The sequence below is a fragment of the Cavia porcellus genome, unplaced genomic scaffold (genome assembly GCF_034190915.1).
Source record: "Cavia porcellus strain 051 isolate PalLab524CR breed Dunkin Hartley unplaced genomic scaffold, mCavPor4.1 scaffold_18, whole genome shotgun sequence".
Taxonomy (NCBI): Eukaryota; Metazoa; Chordata; class Mammalia; order Rodentia; family Caviidae; genus Cavia; species Cavia porcellus.
Window position 1 is genome coordinate 13,487,016 of NW_026947501.1, and position 18,164 is coordinate 13,505,179.

Genomic DNA, 18,164 nt, shown 5'->3' on the forward strand with positions numbered 1-18,164 from the left:
ACCCGGCATGGCACAACCCCAATAACCAAGGGCAAATACAAAAGAAGAACCCATATGAGGTAGTGACCAAAGCAACAGTAATGAAAACGCCCATATTAAGCCACTGTCCTTAATCTCTCCTCTCACCAGTTTCTTCTAAAAGAACAAGTAGTTCCTGTATTGAACACAAGCAAGTTTTTAAGGAAAAGCAAAGCAAACAAAAAAATACAGTATGTTCGAGTTTAAAACAGTCAGGCAAATGTGACACTAAGCTTCCTAGGGACCACGTCACACAGTTGAACTAATTTCAGGACTCATATTAGTTGTTAAAAAATAGTTGTCAGAAATTTATGACAAGCATGATATTTTTAACACCTGAAATGGGAGAAAACTTTATGGGTCTCATCAATACAGCAGCGTATCATAATATAGAAGGATTCCAAACATAAAACATCTCTTAATATAGTCAGAAATACAAGTGAGCAAAATAATATAATAGTGTTCAGTCTAAGATCCAACTTGGCATCATAATGTTTTTCGGTACTGGGAATCTAACTCATGACGTCAAACTTGCCAGGCAGATACTGTACTGCTGAACTGTATCACCGGCCCCTAAGATCTAACATAAAATAGTTAATCAAAAAGTACATCAAATTTTTAAAAAAATGTATTACATTAAGATACACTGGCAATAATCCCCTCAAAATAGTCTCCCTTGCTTCCAACACATTTATCTCGTCATCCTTGCCACTTTCTGAAGCAGTTCGACGTCCTCTTTCCTGGAGTTAGCTGTATTGCTGTGGCTTACCTCAATGACCTAAATCAATCCCAAAGATTTACACCAATTTCAGTCAAATAAAACATGGCACATCCTCATTCACCTACGCAATTTCCAGCTTTTCCCCATAGTCAAAATGACTAAGGTAAGTATTTTTGAATCAGTGTAGGACATGGAGACAGTCATAACAGTAGCACCAAAGAGACTCAGGAAAAAGGACTTCCAGAACCAGCTCCGGAAGTGGCAGTGATGATGGGACATGTTTCAAGTAAAGAATATTTTGTGGGGGATTAATGACAATGTGCCTTTTACTGTAATAAACTTTTAAAAATTTAAATATTCACCATGTTTTCCAATAACACCATGTAAAATAATTTTACCATATAACCTTTTAGCAGTTCACTTATAGTGAAATATTATTGATCCAATCATGATTTTAGTAAAGATTTAGCTGTTAAAAGGAGAAGTTATCATTTTTGGCAAGAACTCAATATATAAATTTCAAGAGTGTCTATTTGTAGATCCATATACTTAGACCATTAAACCAGGGAAAGTAAAGTTAAGCAGTACTTATAAAAATTTTAAAACCCTAAAGTACATGCCTAGAAGAAAGCCAAACCATCCCTGCATAGAGGTGCACCAAAAGAGGTACGGATCATTCACTCATATTCAGGGATGACAAGAGAAACACTTGATGTGTGCCTAAAAGGAAGAACTGTTCTAATTAAAAGGCTTACCAGGAATATAAAGGGAGGGTGAACACACAGACAAAAGAAAAGAATTCTCTAATAATTAAACAGCAGTTTGCCTCTGGAAATAAATTTATAAAGGATTAAATTAGAACTCATAATTCATGCCTAAGCTTTCCTTCAGCTATCAGGTTATGGTGTAAATACATTAAAGGATACAAACTTTGCACCTAAGTTCCTTATTTTAAAATACTATTTGATTTTAAGTTAGCTATCAAAAGCCAAGTCAGGAAAAAATAACAATAATAATAATAATCAGAGGAGGAGAAGGAGAAAGAAGAGGAAGAAGGAATACTTCAAACACATTCATAAAATATGTGAACTATCTCAGCATCATTTCCAAACACGGATAATTTAGGAACATTTATGTTCAGTGAAAACATATATGAAAACAACATCTTATTACATACATAAAAATATCATTTTCCCTCAAAACATATTTAGCTTACAGGTCAATTTTTAAGGACAACCTTTCCCTTAATTTTAGCAACCAGGATGATCAGAAACTCTATTATGAAACATGACTAAACAGAGGTGTAAAATAAATTGCTAATATTAGAAATTATTAAATTGAAACATATAAAGCAAAGGCATTTCTAAAGCATATTTTAAAATAAACATACTTATCCCAACCAAGAGCTCCTATTTCTTCGATAAGAATGGAATAGAACTGGGAAGAAGGAGGTAACACACACAACTCTTGTCGATTCTTTAAAGCAACTTCCTGTTTAAAATTAAAAAAGAATCAGCTGTAGAATACTTGACAATAATTTGTTATTAGTTAAAAACATAAGTTATAGTTTTCTTAGTGTCTAACTAATGTATCCAGTATTTTTATAGAAAACCATGTTGATTTGTTACCTTTCTCAAAAAAAATTAAAAGTAACACATACAAACTTCTATGCTATGAAAACTTTAAAATGTTAATACTTTTATAGACTTTTGTGCCTAACAAAAAAGAAAAATTTAAAAATAAAAACTCATCCTTAAGGCTTCATTTTCAATTCCTATGGATATGTTTGATGTAAAAAAACATGTTGCTTTAAAGAAAAGCCTGAACTCTGCTTACCCTGAACAGACTGATACATATGCATAGGGCTGGGGATTTAGCTCAGTGGCGTAAGTGTCTGCCTGGCAAGTGTGAGGTCATACGTTCAATTGCCGGCACAAAAAAAAAAAAAAAAAAAAAAAAAAAAAAATCACCCTATCTTAACAAAACTTACTCAGTATCACAGTGAATACTTGCTAATTCCTTTCAGTGACATACATTCAACATTACTCTTCAACCAGGTAAGTTCAGCGTCTTGCCATGCATCTAGTTAGATGATGGTCCCTTTCTTTGCTAGGCCTACCTATGATACCTCTGATTTATGATCCCACAATCAAAACTATAATTTCCACTTTTTATGGGCAATAAACACAACACTAGGGTTGCTAAGGTTAAAAGTTACCAGTGATTGTGTAGTTCCTAATCTTGACAATTACTTTACTTGAAAAGTAAAAAAATACATACATATAAAATTACTTAATGTTCATATGGTAATTATCAAAAGGTATTAAAGATTCAATGCCCCATATCCAAAACTCCAAAATCTGAAATATTCTGAAATTTCACATTTTTTGAGAGTAAAATGACACAAGTGAAAAATTCTATACTAGGAAACTTTGTTGCAAAATTATTAAATTTTAAATTATTTAAAATACTATATAAAATGCCTCCAGGCTACACACAGAAAGTACATATGAAACATAAATGAATTTCATTTTAGCCTTGGGTCCCCTCCCCAAGTCTATTCATAGTCATTCTCCCCAACATATTTATTATTCTAACCACAAATATTCAAGATAAACTTGGAAAATAAAAATACACTTCAATCCTATGGTTATTCCATTTGTAAATTCTGCCTAAACATATGATTTACTCTTACTCTAGAGCCCTAACAGAAAACAGAGCAAAGATAGAGAAGCAATCGCTCTGCACTGAGAAGACCAACTGTCACAACAGGAAGACTTCAGGGACAGGTCTTTGAGTTCAATTCCTAGTTCTAAGGCTACAGGCTCCCAGTGGCTGGGCTCTAAAGCAGAAATACTGTAAAAGTTCTCTTAACATGTATTAAATACAGACTGAACTCCCACAGTATACCTATTAATAGAAACTCCCTGGGAGACTTCAAAATTTTCTGAATAACTTGAATAATTACTGGTTTCACTTGGGCATCTTTCTCAAGAATTTCTTTCTTGATTTTCTTATAGGAATCCTATTACTAACAACACAGCCTAAAAAGTAAGTGATAATTCTTATGCTTTTAGGTACACTATCTTAAATGCATAATAAAATAACCAAATGTACCTGTAACTTGATAAAACAGGATCTTTTTATTTGGCAATGCAACACAAATGTACTAATTATTGTAAACCACAGATCAATCTCAGTATTTCATTTTAGTCTTAAACTAATAAATGTTTCTTCAAAATGAAATGACCATACAATCATGACATAAAATCCAATAAAATTAGTTTTAGTGCTAGATGCTTAGTAGGACATAAGATACAGTTTTTATATGTAGTTTTACTCTGATTTCCTTAGTCCCTATATTTGTATAGCATATTAAAAGTTACATTAAAAAGTAAAAGAAAGTTTTCAAAATTTGCTCCAATGTCAAGGGGATATGAAACAAAAATGGTACATTTCTTCACCTTGTCATTTTTAATGCTAAAACATTATCGCCTTTGATGAATTTCATAATCAATTTTTGGTTTACAAATTCAGAACTGAAAAAATTTAACCTTCAGAACTTGATTTTATATTCTTTGTTCTTCTTCCAAACATTTTACCAAAACTCTATCTTCAGAGGTTGTTATGAAGATAAAAAAAGGACTCAGGAAAATGTAGCAAGTAAGTGCTCAAAATATAGTAGTTGCTACCAAGAACAAACAAGGTCTCAAGAAGAACTACAGAGAAACAGCAAACTGTATTCAGTTACTAGTTGAAACAGTGGTGTTATAATTTTGACGTAAACAACTATAAATGAATAAAGAAAAATGTAAATAGGCATAACCAAAAAACTATTAATATCATTAGAAACCAACATTTCAGGATAAGAGATAAAAGCAAAAAAGTAAAAAACTGTTGATGTCAAATTTCAATTGGAAATACGAATACAAGATTAATCTTACTCTTTCTAGAATGCTTTTTTTCTAGCTTTGCCCACTAAAGAGGAATAATAGGAATGAGCAACCCAGTTTCTGGTTGTGGGATCAAAACATCTTTCCTACCACAAAAAAAAAGGAAATGAAAAGAAGGCAATCTGTGCCGTTAAAGGTGTGGCTGATTCTAGCTCTAGAACAGCTCTGCAGCAGGATGAGGAAGTTAGTGTGCACTGTTATCAAAAAATAAAAGCTTAGTTTATATTAAAAGAATTCAGGACCCAACATACAGGGGCTTACACTATCTAAAAATAGTGTAATTTAAGCAACAAAAGGAAAATGACTTCAATGGATTAATCAAATATAAAAAAACTCTTGATTTCATAATGATGCTAAAAAATTTTTTACTTCCCCATGACAGTTGCTAGGTACCAGCTCATTATTCTAAAAGTTGATTTTTAAAAAAGGAAAACAAGCATTTATCCTATCTCACTAGTATGAGCTGTATGTCAAATTAACCAACGACTGAGGGTCGTTCTCATCTGTAAAATATTTTCAGCTAATAAAAAATCCACCAAGTTATAAACTCTAAAATAGTAAATTTATGCAATGAGCACTGGCTGCTACAGTCACTAGGTAATAAACCGATGGGAAACTTTCGATGGGATAGGTCTGTGCCGATGGGATGACCACGTGTCTGGTATCAGTATAACTTAATCCTGGCTCCTCTGTGTGTCTGGCGGGGACATGATGGTAGGATCCTGAGTACGACCTATGGTCCCTCCTCCAGTGTTCTGTAGTGCATTTCCCCTGCTCAGCTACAACACTACCATAAGGAAGCAGCTTCGCTCCTCCCCACATTTCTCTCATATTATTTGCGCCTTACAGCAAGCTGACCACAGTCTGAATTCTCTGAAAGCATGAGCTAAATTAAAGCCTCCATTATGTTTTGGGTGTTGTGTATTATGTCCAGATACAGGAAAGTGACTGATACTGAAAACTGGTACTAGAGAACTGGGGTCATTTCTATGACTGAATGACCATAATGTTTAGAGCCCTTTGGGACTGTTTCACATGGGCCTGAAAAGGCATGGAGAAGTGAGCTGAAGAGGCCACAGAATGCTATAAATAGAGCATGATGGCTGGTCTGGACAGAGGTCAGAAGACCACACCTGATAATGCAGACATTAAAGGTCAAACAGTGCAAGCTTCAGCTGGGAACAATGACTCCATCACCATTGGACTAAAGGACATTTGTGTTACACTCTGGCAGAAAATTTGGCTATTACCTGTCTTGAAACTCCAAGAATCTAAAATTCAGGCTGGTAAGCTAATTAATCTCATGGAGGAGATTTCAGGACAGCCCAACATTCAGCCTCTGCATGGGTATAACTGGCTGCTTTTGGCCAAATTTACAGTGAGAGTCAGGGAGAAAAAGCAGAGCAGGAAAAAATCTTGGCCCACAGGAACCTCACATAAAACTGGGCCAAAAGAGGTATAGGGTAGCTGAAGGCGTGAGCTGCATTAAAATGAAAGTAAGTACTTGACACAGAGCAAGAAGGCATCTCAGACACCAGGAAGAAGATATCCATCACAGGCTGTAGGGCGTAGAAATATAAACCCTTCTTTTGAGTAGAGTTCCTGGGCCCAAAGCTGGTGAAAAGCCTACTGCAGAAATGGCAACCATGAATTCATTCCAACGTGCTCAGACAGCAAGCACTCAGAAGCAACTGCAAGCAATGGTCCAAAGAGGCCCTGACTATCGCCCTGCCAACAGTGGACTTTGACACCATCCGTCTAATACTGACTTCACTAGCACACAGCATGCAAGATTTGTTGGAACAGGGAAGCTTCCACCCAGACTTCTGAAGAGGGCCAGAGAGGTCAAGCAAGAAGCCCAAGAAGAGGGTGAAGCTGTGAGAGAAAAAGTAAGACACTGTGGAGATCCCAGCATGCTGGAAAGACCAGGAACGTGGAACACCAACCAAGTAGAGCTACAGGACGCGACTGAGGCCAACACAAAAAAGCAGTACATCATGTGTGCTAGATTAAGGACACAGGACTTAACATCTGCCTTCCTGGGTTGCAGACTTGCTTCTTTTCCATCCCCTATGCTTCCCCTTCACAATAGGACTGTCTACCCTGTGCCCCTGTACTCTGGGATCCTGTAATTTGTTTTTTATTTCTATATAGGTTTACCGCTAAGAGTTTGCTTTGAATCTTAAAAGAGGTTTGGACTTTTGAAAACTCATGCAACTATTGAGATGCTGGGGAAGAGATTATTATGTTTCCAGCTGTGTGCAGGATATTGTATTATGATTGGCAGAATGACAAAGATGTTACTATCTTCACTGGGAAATTAAGTATGGTTAAAGGAGATTTATCTGGGTGTTAACAAGCAATGGCCCATGACCACTGATACGTAAACTAGTAGACTAAAGAAACACCTAAAAATGAGTGAAGCACATTCCAGTGTGAGTCGAGGTGGGTCATGGAGGTCTGACTTTGGGTACTATATAATATACAGTCCTTCACCCTCTCCTCCCTGGCACTGGGTCCTGACTGGGCTGTGAACTAAAAATCAACTTGGCTCTTTATGTCCTATGACGCTTCTGCCTGAAGGACAGCAGGCCATGGACTGAATTCCCTGAAGCTGTGGCTAAATTAAGCCTCTCCTCTTTTAAATTGGTTGTAAGTGACAATCTTTACTGAAAGAGGAATCAAATACTATGTAACTCCAAATAGACTGTAATAAGTACTTGGCACCATATTTCATCAAAACAACGATGAAATCTGTGGAGATCTGTAGATCTACCACAATACAAAGAATGTGCAGACTGAGTATCCCTTATAAAAAAGGCTTGCGAGGAAAAGTATTTATGATCTCAACTTTCTTTTAATTTGGAACATTCACATTCTTGCAAGTATTCAAATTTAAAAATATACGTATATATAGAATACATCTATTTATAAATATAAATACATAAAATATCCTGAAAATGGGACCAAAACTCAAACAATTTACATACATTTCATGCCCCTCAGACACATAGCTTGAAGGTAAGCAATTGCTTTAAGCAATTTTTAGTAATGTTGTGCATGAAACAGTCTCAAACTGTAGAAATTTTCACTTGTATCAACATATTAACACTCAAAACATCTAAAATTTGGGAGCATTTTGAATTTCTGGATAAGAAAATTCCAACTATATAGAACAACATGTAAAAAAGATTCCATTGGTATCCTACACATGAAATTTAAGGGAATTTTTTTCAACAAGTAGACAACTTAAGATATTATGTGAAGAAACGCTGTTATAAATTATCATATAAGTCTTAGATAAAAAAGTTTTTGGGATTTAATGTAATGTGCAGACTTTGGATGTTGAAACTATAAAAAATTATTAACTTCATTGAGGTTTAAAATGTATATTTAAAACAGAATAGTTAGCTGCTAGAAATATGTGATCTATCCATAAAATGGATATAATGTGCAAGATCTCCTTTAAAATAACACAAGCTTAAAAAAACTAATAAAAGTCTTTTCTCAAAAACAGGAGAGGAAATACAATTGGCAAAATGCTGAGGTAATGTCACGGGCTCACTGCATTAATTACAATGTCTCTTCTTTTGATCATGTGAAAAACTTGGGTAATAAAAATTTTTAAAGAACAATAAAATGTCTATAGAGTACTCAAACATTGAATGCAAAATGTATTCACTAAATAAACCATTATCATAAGCCTAGATTTTCAGGAATCTGTAGCTGTGTACAATTACACATTATATTGTATGTTTAGGTGTAACCACCCAAGTTCTCTCTCAGATGTTAAATTCTCTTGATACGCCATTTTATTTTATTTCTTCACCATGTACACAACATGAATGTCAGGGTACCAACTTTACTGACACAATCATTTGACTCCTACACACAGTTCTGCTTCTCATACAGTTTTTTGAAAATACCATTCACATTATATACACAGTAACATCAATCATGAAATCACTGGGAAGTGACAAGTTTTAAGTGACCACTAGTTTTTAAGACTTATAGAATGTGATAACCATGTTAGAAAAATCTTACCAAGATCATCTTCAACTCCATCATGAAGCTCACTAGATCAGGAGCATGCTGCATTCTCTAGATCAAAACATTCCCAATTAATGAGAGTAGTAAAATGTAGTGAATGTAAATATGTAGGTGTATGTAAACATTCATACATAGATGTATGTTTGTTAGCTGTACCTGTATCTTAAACATATTAAGTAACGAAAAGTATCAGTCACTTTCCCCACTGTCCCTACCACTTTCATTTGGAAGGAGAATTAAACCCTCAAGTCTATTTTGGTGAGATATAAAACTGCTTAAGAATGTCACTTAAAAACTTCACACTCCTGTTTCTTCAATACTGTTCACTGCCAAGTTTAGCAAATCTAGCAAACCACATCATTACTTTTAAGAAAAAGAGCAGAGGAGGAGTGTGAGATATGAATGGAATTAGGAATATAAAATATAAAAATTAAAAATGTGTAATTTTCAAAATCCAGAGTTATGAATATTAATAATTTATCAATAATATTATATATTTTTATTGTTTTCTGATCTTAAAGACCACTAGTAGTTACTTCTGTCCCTTTGACAACTGACCCAAACTAATTCTAAGGAAGAGAATCATTCAATACAAAAGCTAGTATATTAAAATAGCAAAAAGGAAACAATCTCAACTAGAATGAATATTTAAATTATTGTTCTATTTCCTAAAACCCTCATTCTTAAAACTACTATAGAATAAAGGTGAAAAAAACCTTTTATATTGCTTTCTTAGAACTCTACATGATTTCTCTGCTTGAAATCAAAATATTGTGCTTTTATTTTTTAATGCACTGCCCTAATACCACACAGTTAAGAATAAAGTCAAATGTAAATCTGTTGTCATTTTAGATGAGAAAAATTAAAAGCTAAGCTATTTCAACAGTTCAAGCAGATACATCACTCATATCTTAGCACAACTTTGAGTTGGTGCATATTTGCATGATGCTTCATGTATCTTACACCTTCTCATTTTCTACATGGTATTTTTTTAGTTTTACTACAGGTAATAAATAATATCAGGAGTCTGAAAACCACCTGTCTCTCTGAAGTTAAATCCTGCTCACTACCTGTCTTTGTAAATCAGGTTTCACTGGAATGTAGCCATGTCCACCCATTTACCACTTGTCTATAACTGCTTAGGGACTGCAAGAGCAGAGCAGCGGTGACAAAAACCCAAGGTCCACAAAGCTGAGAAAGCTGCAAGTGTTCTTTACAGAAAAAGTCTGTTTGATCCTTTTGCCCAAATTACTGGAAAGTAGACAGGATACTCATTAATTTAATTATTTATAAAATTATTCAATTTATAAAATTATAAATAATTTCTTGGTGAACTAGAGAAAAAGTTTAATATCTTACTGTTATACTTAGCACTTAATTTTTTTAGCTATTCTACTATGTCAATCCATTCTTAAACTTTAGTATATAATATAAATAATTGAGTTTGAGAGGCAAAGGGAAAAGAAGTAATGTAAACATTCCACTAAAAACTTGTTATACTGCTAGTATTATAGCCTATATTCTACATAGCAAATGGTTTATCTCCTAAAGAATACTTTATAACTCAGTTATACTCTGAATGAAAATCATTATTAGTTATCACACAACGCTGTTAAGGTAGAAAAAGATAATCAGAAAAAAAACCCGAAAAAATGAAGCAGCAAAAAAATGCAATTCTAACATTTATTTTTTTACAAGAGTCATTACATTATGCTCAGTTATCTCAACAGCAGTTTTTTTGTTTTCTTTTTGGGAGGAGCTTTGATTGCTTCTCTAGTCATTAATGGCATTTTCAAGGGAAAGATCCTAAATATTAAGAGGAACTAAATTGCTGTGTGTGGTAGTACACACCTGTTATCCCAATTACTGGAAAGGCCTATGCAGCAGGATCACAAGTTTGAATCCAGCCTTGGGCAGCATAGTGAGACCATTCAAAGCCCACAACTGCCCCCACTCCAAACAAAGAGAAAATGTAACCAAGTAAATTCTGCCTATATCACATTTCAGCTACTTTTAGCTCCTCTTATTAAGCAATCTCTAGGATCTTAAGTGACCTCGCATCTTTTATATTTCTACTCTATAACTCTAAATCCCTTTGTTAAAAATATCCAGCTCTAAATAGGTTCCACTTTTTTTCTATCATCACTAAAGAGTCTCAGCAGAAGAAAATCATCCAGCAATTAGTGGATTTGGGTAAGAGTGACAAATGTGAAAAACCTAAAGTCTCAAGAATGTAAATCAGTTTCAACACAAATGCTGCTTTAAGATCTGTTGATAACTTCAGAAAACATTTTATATAATATAAATAAATATATATATATATCCCTAAAATATTTGATAGCTAAAGTTAAAACCAGTGAAACTCAGTAACTATTAAACTAGTTTGTAATAACATTCTGCAAAGCAGGTCTTTAAAGAGTCTATTTAATAATTTCCATTCTTCATTTAAAATAAAAGCTTTTAAAAGACTTACCTGTTGGACTAATTGATGGTATCTATTAAGAATAGTTTTCAGCTGCGAGCTACACAACAATCTAAAATTTTAACAGGACAAAAGGGTTTATTCATCTTTCAGAATTAAAAGGAGAAAACTTATTTGTATGCTAACACAGACATGTACAATCAAACGAATGACACAAACATAATTCTGACAAGTTAATAAAAATTTTACCATACATATTGTTGAAAGCCTTGTCTTCAAACTGTCAGCATTAATTTTAGTTCGAGATAAAAATAACTACAATCAGTCAATGACACACAAATAGTACATCTTTTTTTAACTTATACAAAGCAAAGTTTTCTATTGAACTAGTTTCTTCTCCAAGGTAGGTTAAAAAATAACAGTTCAGATCATAATATATCAAACTTATGTCTGCAAAAAAATACGTAGCAATATATTCTTCTTCAAACTCCAGATTAATATAACTAAAAGATACATACTTTGAACTGTATAAATAGTGATAATTTATATTCACCCATCTTTTAGCTCATTTTCTCTCACCACGGGCAGGTAAGCAACTTATCTAAGTAATATCTAAAAGTAGTAAGTCTCTCTCAGTTTGCCTTTCTAGAACCTTTTTACAACTTCCTCCATCTTTTTTTTTTTGTTCCCCATTCTTGATTTGTTAAACTCCATAACCACTGTTATCTCCTCTTGGCAGTATAGTTCACGCAACTGTCTAGGGATAAGGATCTCTCCAAATGTGTTTTCCATTCCTTGCTTACAACTTAGCTAACTCATTAATTATCCCAGAAAGTAAACTATCCTTACTTTCTTCTAGTTTTTTCACAGCATCTGTTGGTAAGCATTTTAGGTAAACTCTTATCACTGGAATCAGTTTATATACCATACAATCTATCCCATCAAGATACACATAACAAAACATCTCATCACCTTGCATTCTTCAGCTGCAAATCTTCAGGCAACAAAATTCTAAGGTGGAAGTCTCTTCCCTATGGAAAATAATAAAATTCATCTTTCACCTTATGCTTTTAGATGTTAAAGACAGAATCATATTTTAAAAGGTAACATTCCTTTTTTAAAAAGGTATCAAATTTACCCAAAATTATTATATTTCAAATAATACAAAGTATTCAAACACAATACAAGCAGAACACTCAAAAATTTTTATCAAAACCCTATTGCTATTTTGGAAAATCAAAATTCTAAGATAAGAACCTGCTAGAAAAAAGAACTTGAAAAAAAAGAAAAAAACACAACAACACAAGAAATTACCATAAAACTGTTAATAGACATATAAAGAGATTTAAATGTTTTTAAAAAATAATATTACCAAAAAAATTTCTTTAAATTGTTTTGGATATCGAAGGAAAAAAAACAATGCAAAAACAAGAACATATGAAAAAAAAAAAACAGGAACATACAATAATTCCAGTTTTCATGCTTGAAATTTCCTAACTTTAAATAAAATGAAATTATACTGTTACACAATCTAAATATTGAAACATAAAAATATTTTTAAAAATCAGGGCACTTAATTCTCTCACACTCATGAACCTCTAAGAAAGGAAACTAATAGCATATTAACTTATTTATTTCAACCTAAATATTCACCAACTATACATTTAAATATAGAATTTTTTTTCTAACACTCTTTCTAAGGAAAGTAAAGAATATAAGAAAAGGAACGAGTGTTCTCTGAGAAATCTGTTTGGTTTTACTTTCTTTGGAAAGTGAATGGGTAAGCAGTTTAAACTTTCTAACTTAAATAGGATAATACGTGTGAAATTTGAGCAAAACTAAGCAGAAAAAACAAACAGAAATGTAATCTTTTACTCCAACAGTATAAAATGAAAAGAGCAATAAAATTCTCAAAAAACAATTACCATGAGAAATTTTAGCACAGTTTCCCTCGAAGCAGATTCAAAAACAGTGGAACACAATTAAATGTACCCCATAACCTTTACTTTCATGGTAATATTACCGTTCTGACTTTCATTACATTTAAATGTCCTTTTAAAAACTGAAACAAAATGTACTACTAACCTTTTCAAAAGGTCAGGTAACAATAATTCACTATTTCATTAAACCACTAAAAGGTATTATGTAATAACTTTAACCTAACTTTACAGACATCCCACACACAGGTGTAAGAACAATCTGTAACTCACAATTTACATGAAAAATAAAGAATAAAACTCTGAAGTCTCTTATTTGGAAAGTCAAGCTGTTTTAAAAGTTCAAATAACATGTCATATGCCACAATACTTTATCATTCAAGAATATGTCTAAAATTAGGATGTTTGTGCCTAAAGCATCTAAAAATATTAACTATGCTCCAAATGCAGATTTTCTAAGTTTGCTGGGAACAGAAGTAGAAAGAGTTGTTTAACTCTGAAATTTTTTTCATCCCCCCAAAAAACTACAGTTCAATATTATGTACATGTAAGAGCCACAAAAACCCATTTTCAGCTATAAGACAGAAAATATAAAAACATGTAGAAATAAAGACATAAACCATTTTTCAGTAGAACACACTGGGGTTCTTCAGCAGTGAAAGTTAGTCAGCAAATTCAGAAAAATTTCATGAAAGAAAGAAGGGGGAATTGGACTATGAAAATACTAATAAAGAACTTATACAGATGAAAGCACTAACTGCAAACAAGAGCCTTAATTTTAGCACAAAAATCAAGAAGTAGTCTTAGAAAACATTTTAGAGTAGAAAAGGATAAAACAGTAGGTAGAAATACTTCTTAGAAACCAGGTCTTATAAGAAAAAGAAACAAGTGTGGCAAAGTTAAGGTCTTACACAAAAAAATAAAATTATACCAATCTCCCCAAACACTCTCAAAATTAACCATTAAACAAACTGCATTTTGCTTCCCAACAAAAGAGGAAGTTTTTGAACTACGATGTATTGAAAAACTTTACAAGGGCGTTGTCTTTATCAATCCAAAACTACTATGAGACAAAAACAGACAATGAGAACCAAAAATTTCAAATAATGACATATTTCAAATAATGACATATACGAGAATAAAATCTAAAACCACAAATAAACCATAATACTGAATAAAATCATTGACTGGATAACACAGATCCAAGATATTTAAAAACTAAGACAAGAAAATGTGCAATTAAAAACAAAAAGGAATGAGTTGGCAGAAGAAAAATGGAGAAGACAAAGTCATATTTAACTGGAAGAACACATTTAAGTTTCTCAAAGAAGAGGGTTAATAAATACTTCATGATGAGCCAAAAAAAAAAAAAAAGGCATGAATATGACCAAATGAGTGAAAAATAAATAAATAAAGATTAGTAAAGAAGCAGCCAAAAGTAGAAAGCAGGTAAAGAAAATCCAACATACATATAATTGGAGGGCTTGAAAATGAGAACAAACAGAAAAGAATATTTAAACTTATAAATATACTTCCCAGAAATCCACATAATAAAGACAAATAAATACATAAGAAAAATGACCATAACGATCCACTCTTGACATTTATCTTTATCAACAGATTTTAAACATTCTGAGAGGCTGAACTATAGGCTGGCAAGTTCAAGCCCAGCGCGGTAACTCAGTGAGGGTCAAAAATTAAAAACCAACAACCACCAAAGGGCTAAAAATGTAGTTCAGTGCTAAGGTCCTGGATTCAATTCCCAGTACTGTCAAAAAAATAAAAATAAAATTTAACTTCAAAAAACAGTAAGGAAAAAGTTTGGGGAAAAGATGAAATAACTTGCATGGCAACAGAATGAGACTAGTGTCAGTCTTTTCAAAGAAAGATTTTAAAAAATGAAATCAAAATTTAAAGAACTCTGAATTTCTGCTTGGTAGTCATGAGGAAATAAGAGACGCAGGATTTATTCTTCTACCTTATTTTAAAAACTAGAGTAAAAAAGAAACGTTTATTTTTCAAATATTAGTAAACAATAGGCATCACAGGATATCAATCCTTGTAAGAATGGAAACGAACAACAAAATCTCTTGTAATTGTCCAGGCTTACTGCCTGGAAAATTTTCAGGACAGAAGATAGAAATGGGCTGAGAGATGAAACTCAGCGGTGTAAGCACCTGCCTGTCAAGCATGAGGTCGTGAGTTCAATTCCAGGTACCAAAAAAAAAAAAAAAAAAAAAAAAAAAAACCAAGATAGAGATGGAGAAACATAGAGTGCCAGATATGCTCTTTGACTTAAGGGAAGAGAGATGAGCTAGGACAGGTTAACACATGTAGAATTTATTAAGTACCAAGAGAAGAGACACAGTGGAGACAGCTACACACAAAGAAAACGCCAAAACACTTCAGAGGATTCCTTGCAAGAAACCTTCAGCTGAATACTAATGCCACTCTGAGAAACGCCATTCAAAGCCAGGCCATCACAGGAATAAAGTTTACAAATACTCCAGCAATAGTGTACATAAAGTACAGTACTCCGAGTATTGCTTCATTGGTGCAGCCAAATTAAAACTAAATTCTGCTCTCCTTTTTCCTAAGGTTTCCTTAAAGATAAACCTTGAAGAGATTAAATTAGCAATTAATTTAACTGCAGCTCACAACAATTCTCAATAATATTTAGAGAAAAATACACTGCATTCAACAAATAGAACTCACAATAGGCACCCAATCAAAATACAGCAAACATGTAAAAAAGAAAAATAATGTAAAATTCACAAAGAAAAACACACTTGAAAACTATTCCAGGTCAAACACATGTGAATTTTACATTAGCCTGTAAGAGATGGAATTACAAAGTATGTTACTGTCCCACTAATAAACTTGGATTTGCACCCTACGTTAGGTAATGTATGTGAACCCCTGAATTCAGGCAAAGCGCATACTCAGATTCCTTGTTCATTCCTGTTAGTTTTCTATAAATCTGAAATTTATGGAAAATAGTTTTAGAATATTGTTGGGAGCCACTGAAACTGGAAATTGAACACACATTCAGGGCTGCTTGCATGACCCGGGGCAAGATGAGATAATAGCTGAGGACACCTGGCTCCAACTCCAGCTAACTAAAGACTGGAGCTGCAGGCATTGCACCTCTGTAGTGAAATGCACTACAGATCTTCTCCTAAGATACTTGTCTCCTTGTTAACATAATTTGTCACTTGGCCAAGTCCTTGAACCACTCCCAAGGTCTGTTCAGTTTCCCTGCATTGTTTGAAAAAAATAATAAAATACAGGCTGCCCAGAGGCATCTCATCTTAGCTAGCAAGCTCTTGGCAGTCTGTAGAGGATTTTGATCCTCCTGGAGCCCTAAAATCATACCATAACTTAGCTCATTTTTTTAAGCCTTCCGCCTTCACTCGTTTGGGAGATTGGAGACCTAGGCCAAGTCCCCAGTAGAATACTAAAGTGTTTAGGTTAAGATTTCAATAAACTACTTAAGATAGATGTAAATTTAAACAATTTTAACTACAACACAGGTCATAAAATTTAACCATCTAAGTTTGATGGCTACGTTTTCCAAAGCGCATTAGCTAATTCAAATCCATTATACAAAGCATGTTCTTTAAAATGCCTTAAAAAACACTGAGTGAAAACCAAAAAGTAAATACTTTTTCAACCTTTCCAAACGTTGTGTGAAACTAAACCAAGTTTTTAGCTAGGCAAATGGGTAGAGAGGTATATCAAAGAGATCTCAAAACATTAATTCCTAGAATTTGACCCGTATCTTTAATGAGTAGGAATCCTGCTTGGGAAGGGGGGGGGGCAAGAAGTGGGGACAAAGTTCAAAAGGAAAAGTTTACACTCAAAATCCTAATTTAGAGTGTCTTGGTGCAACATGAAGGGGAAAACTCCGCGAGTGGAATCAGCCTGAGGTTAAGGGGATCTGACCGTCTTGTGATCTGACAGTCTTGTGGACTGCTTAACCTCTCCAGATTTCCATGCCTCGACTTTCTCAACCATAAAACAACAATGACTTTTTAAAAAATTCCTGCCTGAGGTTATTCATTGAGATATTGTTCCGGGAGCATTTGGGCACTTCAAAACCTTACACGTGTTAGTACTGCAAGTGTAAACCTTGAAGAGGCAGCAAAGGTATTTCATTCCGCTGCAGATTTTTTACACCACATCCCAAGTGAAGGTGCTCAGGCACACCCGAAGACTTGGCAGTGCCAAAGGGAGGTGTTGCTCCAAAGTACTCTCCACCGCAAACACGAATCCAACAAGTCGGGACCCCCGGACCAGCGAGGCCCAGGCGGCGGCGCTCCGCGGAGACCCCGCCCGGCCGCGTTCCCGCTCCGCACCGCTCCCCACTCTCGGCCCAGCCCGGCGCGCCGCCCCTCTCCGGCCCCACCCGCTCCAGACAAAATTCCAGGGCGGGGTGCGAGAGTGACAGCCGGGCCGGTACCTGAGCCGAAATGAATCCCTCGTACACCGTTTTCGCCCGATTCTGGGGCAGAAGCAGCGGGAACTGGCGCAACAGGTCGGCCCCCGTCTGCGCCATAGCGCCGGCCGGCCGCGGAGCCGCACATGCGCAGTTCCGCGAGCCCAGAGCCGCGGCGGAAGCGGGTTTTGGCGGGAAGAGCGGGCGCCTCGCGGGGCGGAAGTGGAGGAGCAGCGCTGCCTGGGCGGCCCGGAGAGGCGGGAGGACTGTCCCTGGCTCACAATCCGGCGGCGAGGCTCAGCGCACTGCAGCCTTCGTGGCTCAAGAGCGCTTTGGGGGAGTCCGACTTTAGGAAAAAGCGGCTACAACTCTATAGTTAAACATTTCCTCCAGCGTAGCAGCACTGCAATGTTGCACCATTTCTGCGTTGAACTTTTCTCATTTCTCTTCGCTTTGCTACCTTGTCTCATGTCCCTTTGCTGTTGCTACCTTTGCCCTCAACATATACTGGTAAGTTATTCTAAATATAATAATGCAATATAATATGTTCCATGTATTTTGCACATGGTATAATTCTGTGACTAGCCATTTTAATCAGATATCATATTTGAGACATGTTTACAAC

The 18,164-nt window shown here is 34.8% G+C and overlaps 1 protein-coding gene across 3 annotated transcripts in view; it reads right to left on the reverse strand.

Annotated features, from left to right (window-relative positions):
• Nucleotides 1-17,719, reverse strand: part of Fancl (FA complementation group L) — a 61,304-nt gene extending 43,585 nt beyond the window's left edge. For 2 of the 3 annotated variants that reach the window (XM_003467516.5, XM_063229439.1), the window contains exons 1-5: nt 17,564-17,719; nt 12,137-12,195; nt 11,216-11,276; nt 8,737-8,793; nt 2,130-2,230 (exon numbers count right to left, since the gene is read on the reverse strand). In XM_003467516.5, the coding sequence (XP_003467564.1) occupies nt 2,130-2,230; nt 8,737-8,793; nt 11,216-11,276; nt 12,137-12,195; nt 17,564-17,659 (374 nt within the window). In that variant the 5' untranslated portion in view covers nt 17,660-17,719. Of the gene's footprint in view, nt 1-2,129; nt 2,231-8,736; nt 8,794-11,215; nt 11,277-11,413; nt 11,445-12,136; nt 12,196-17,563 lie in introns of all 3 variants that reach the window. The other variant, XM_063229440.1, reaches the window with a different exon arrangement.
• Nucleotides 17,720-18,164: the final 445 nt, after the last annotated feature.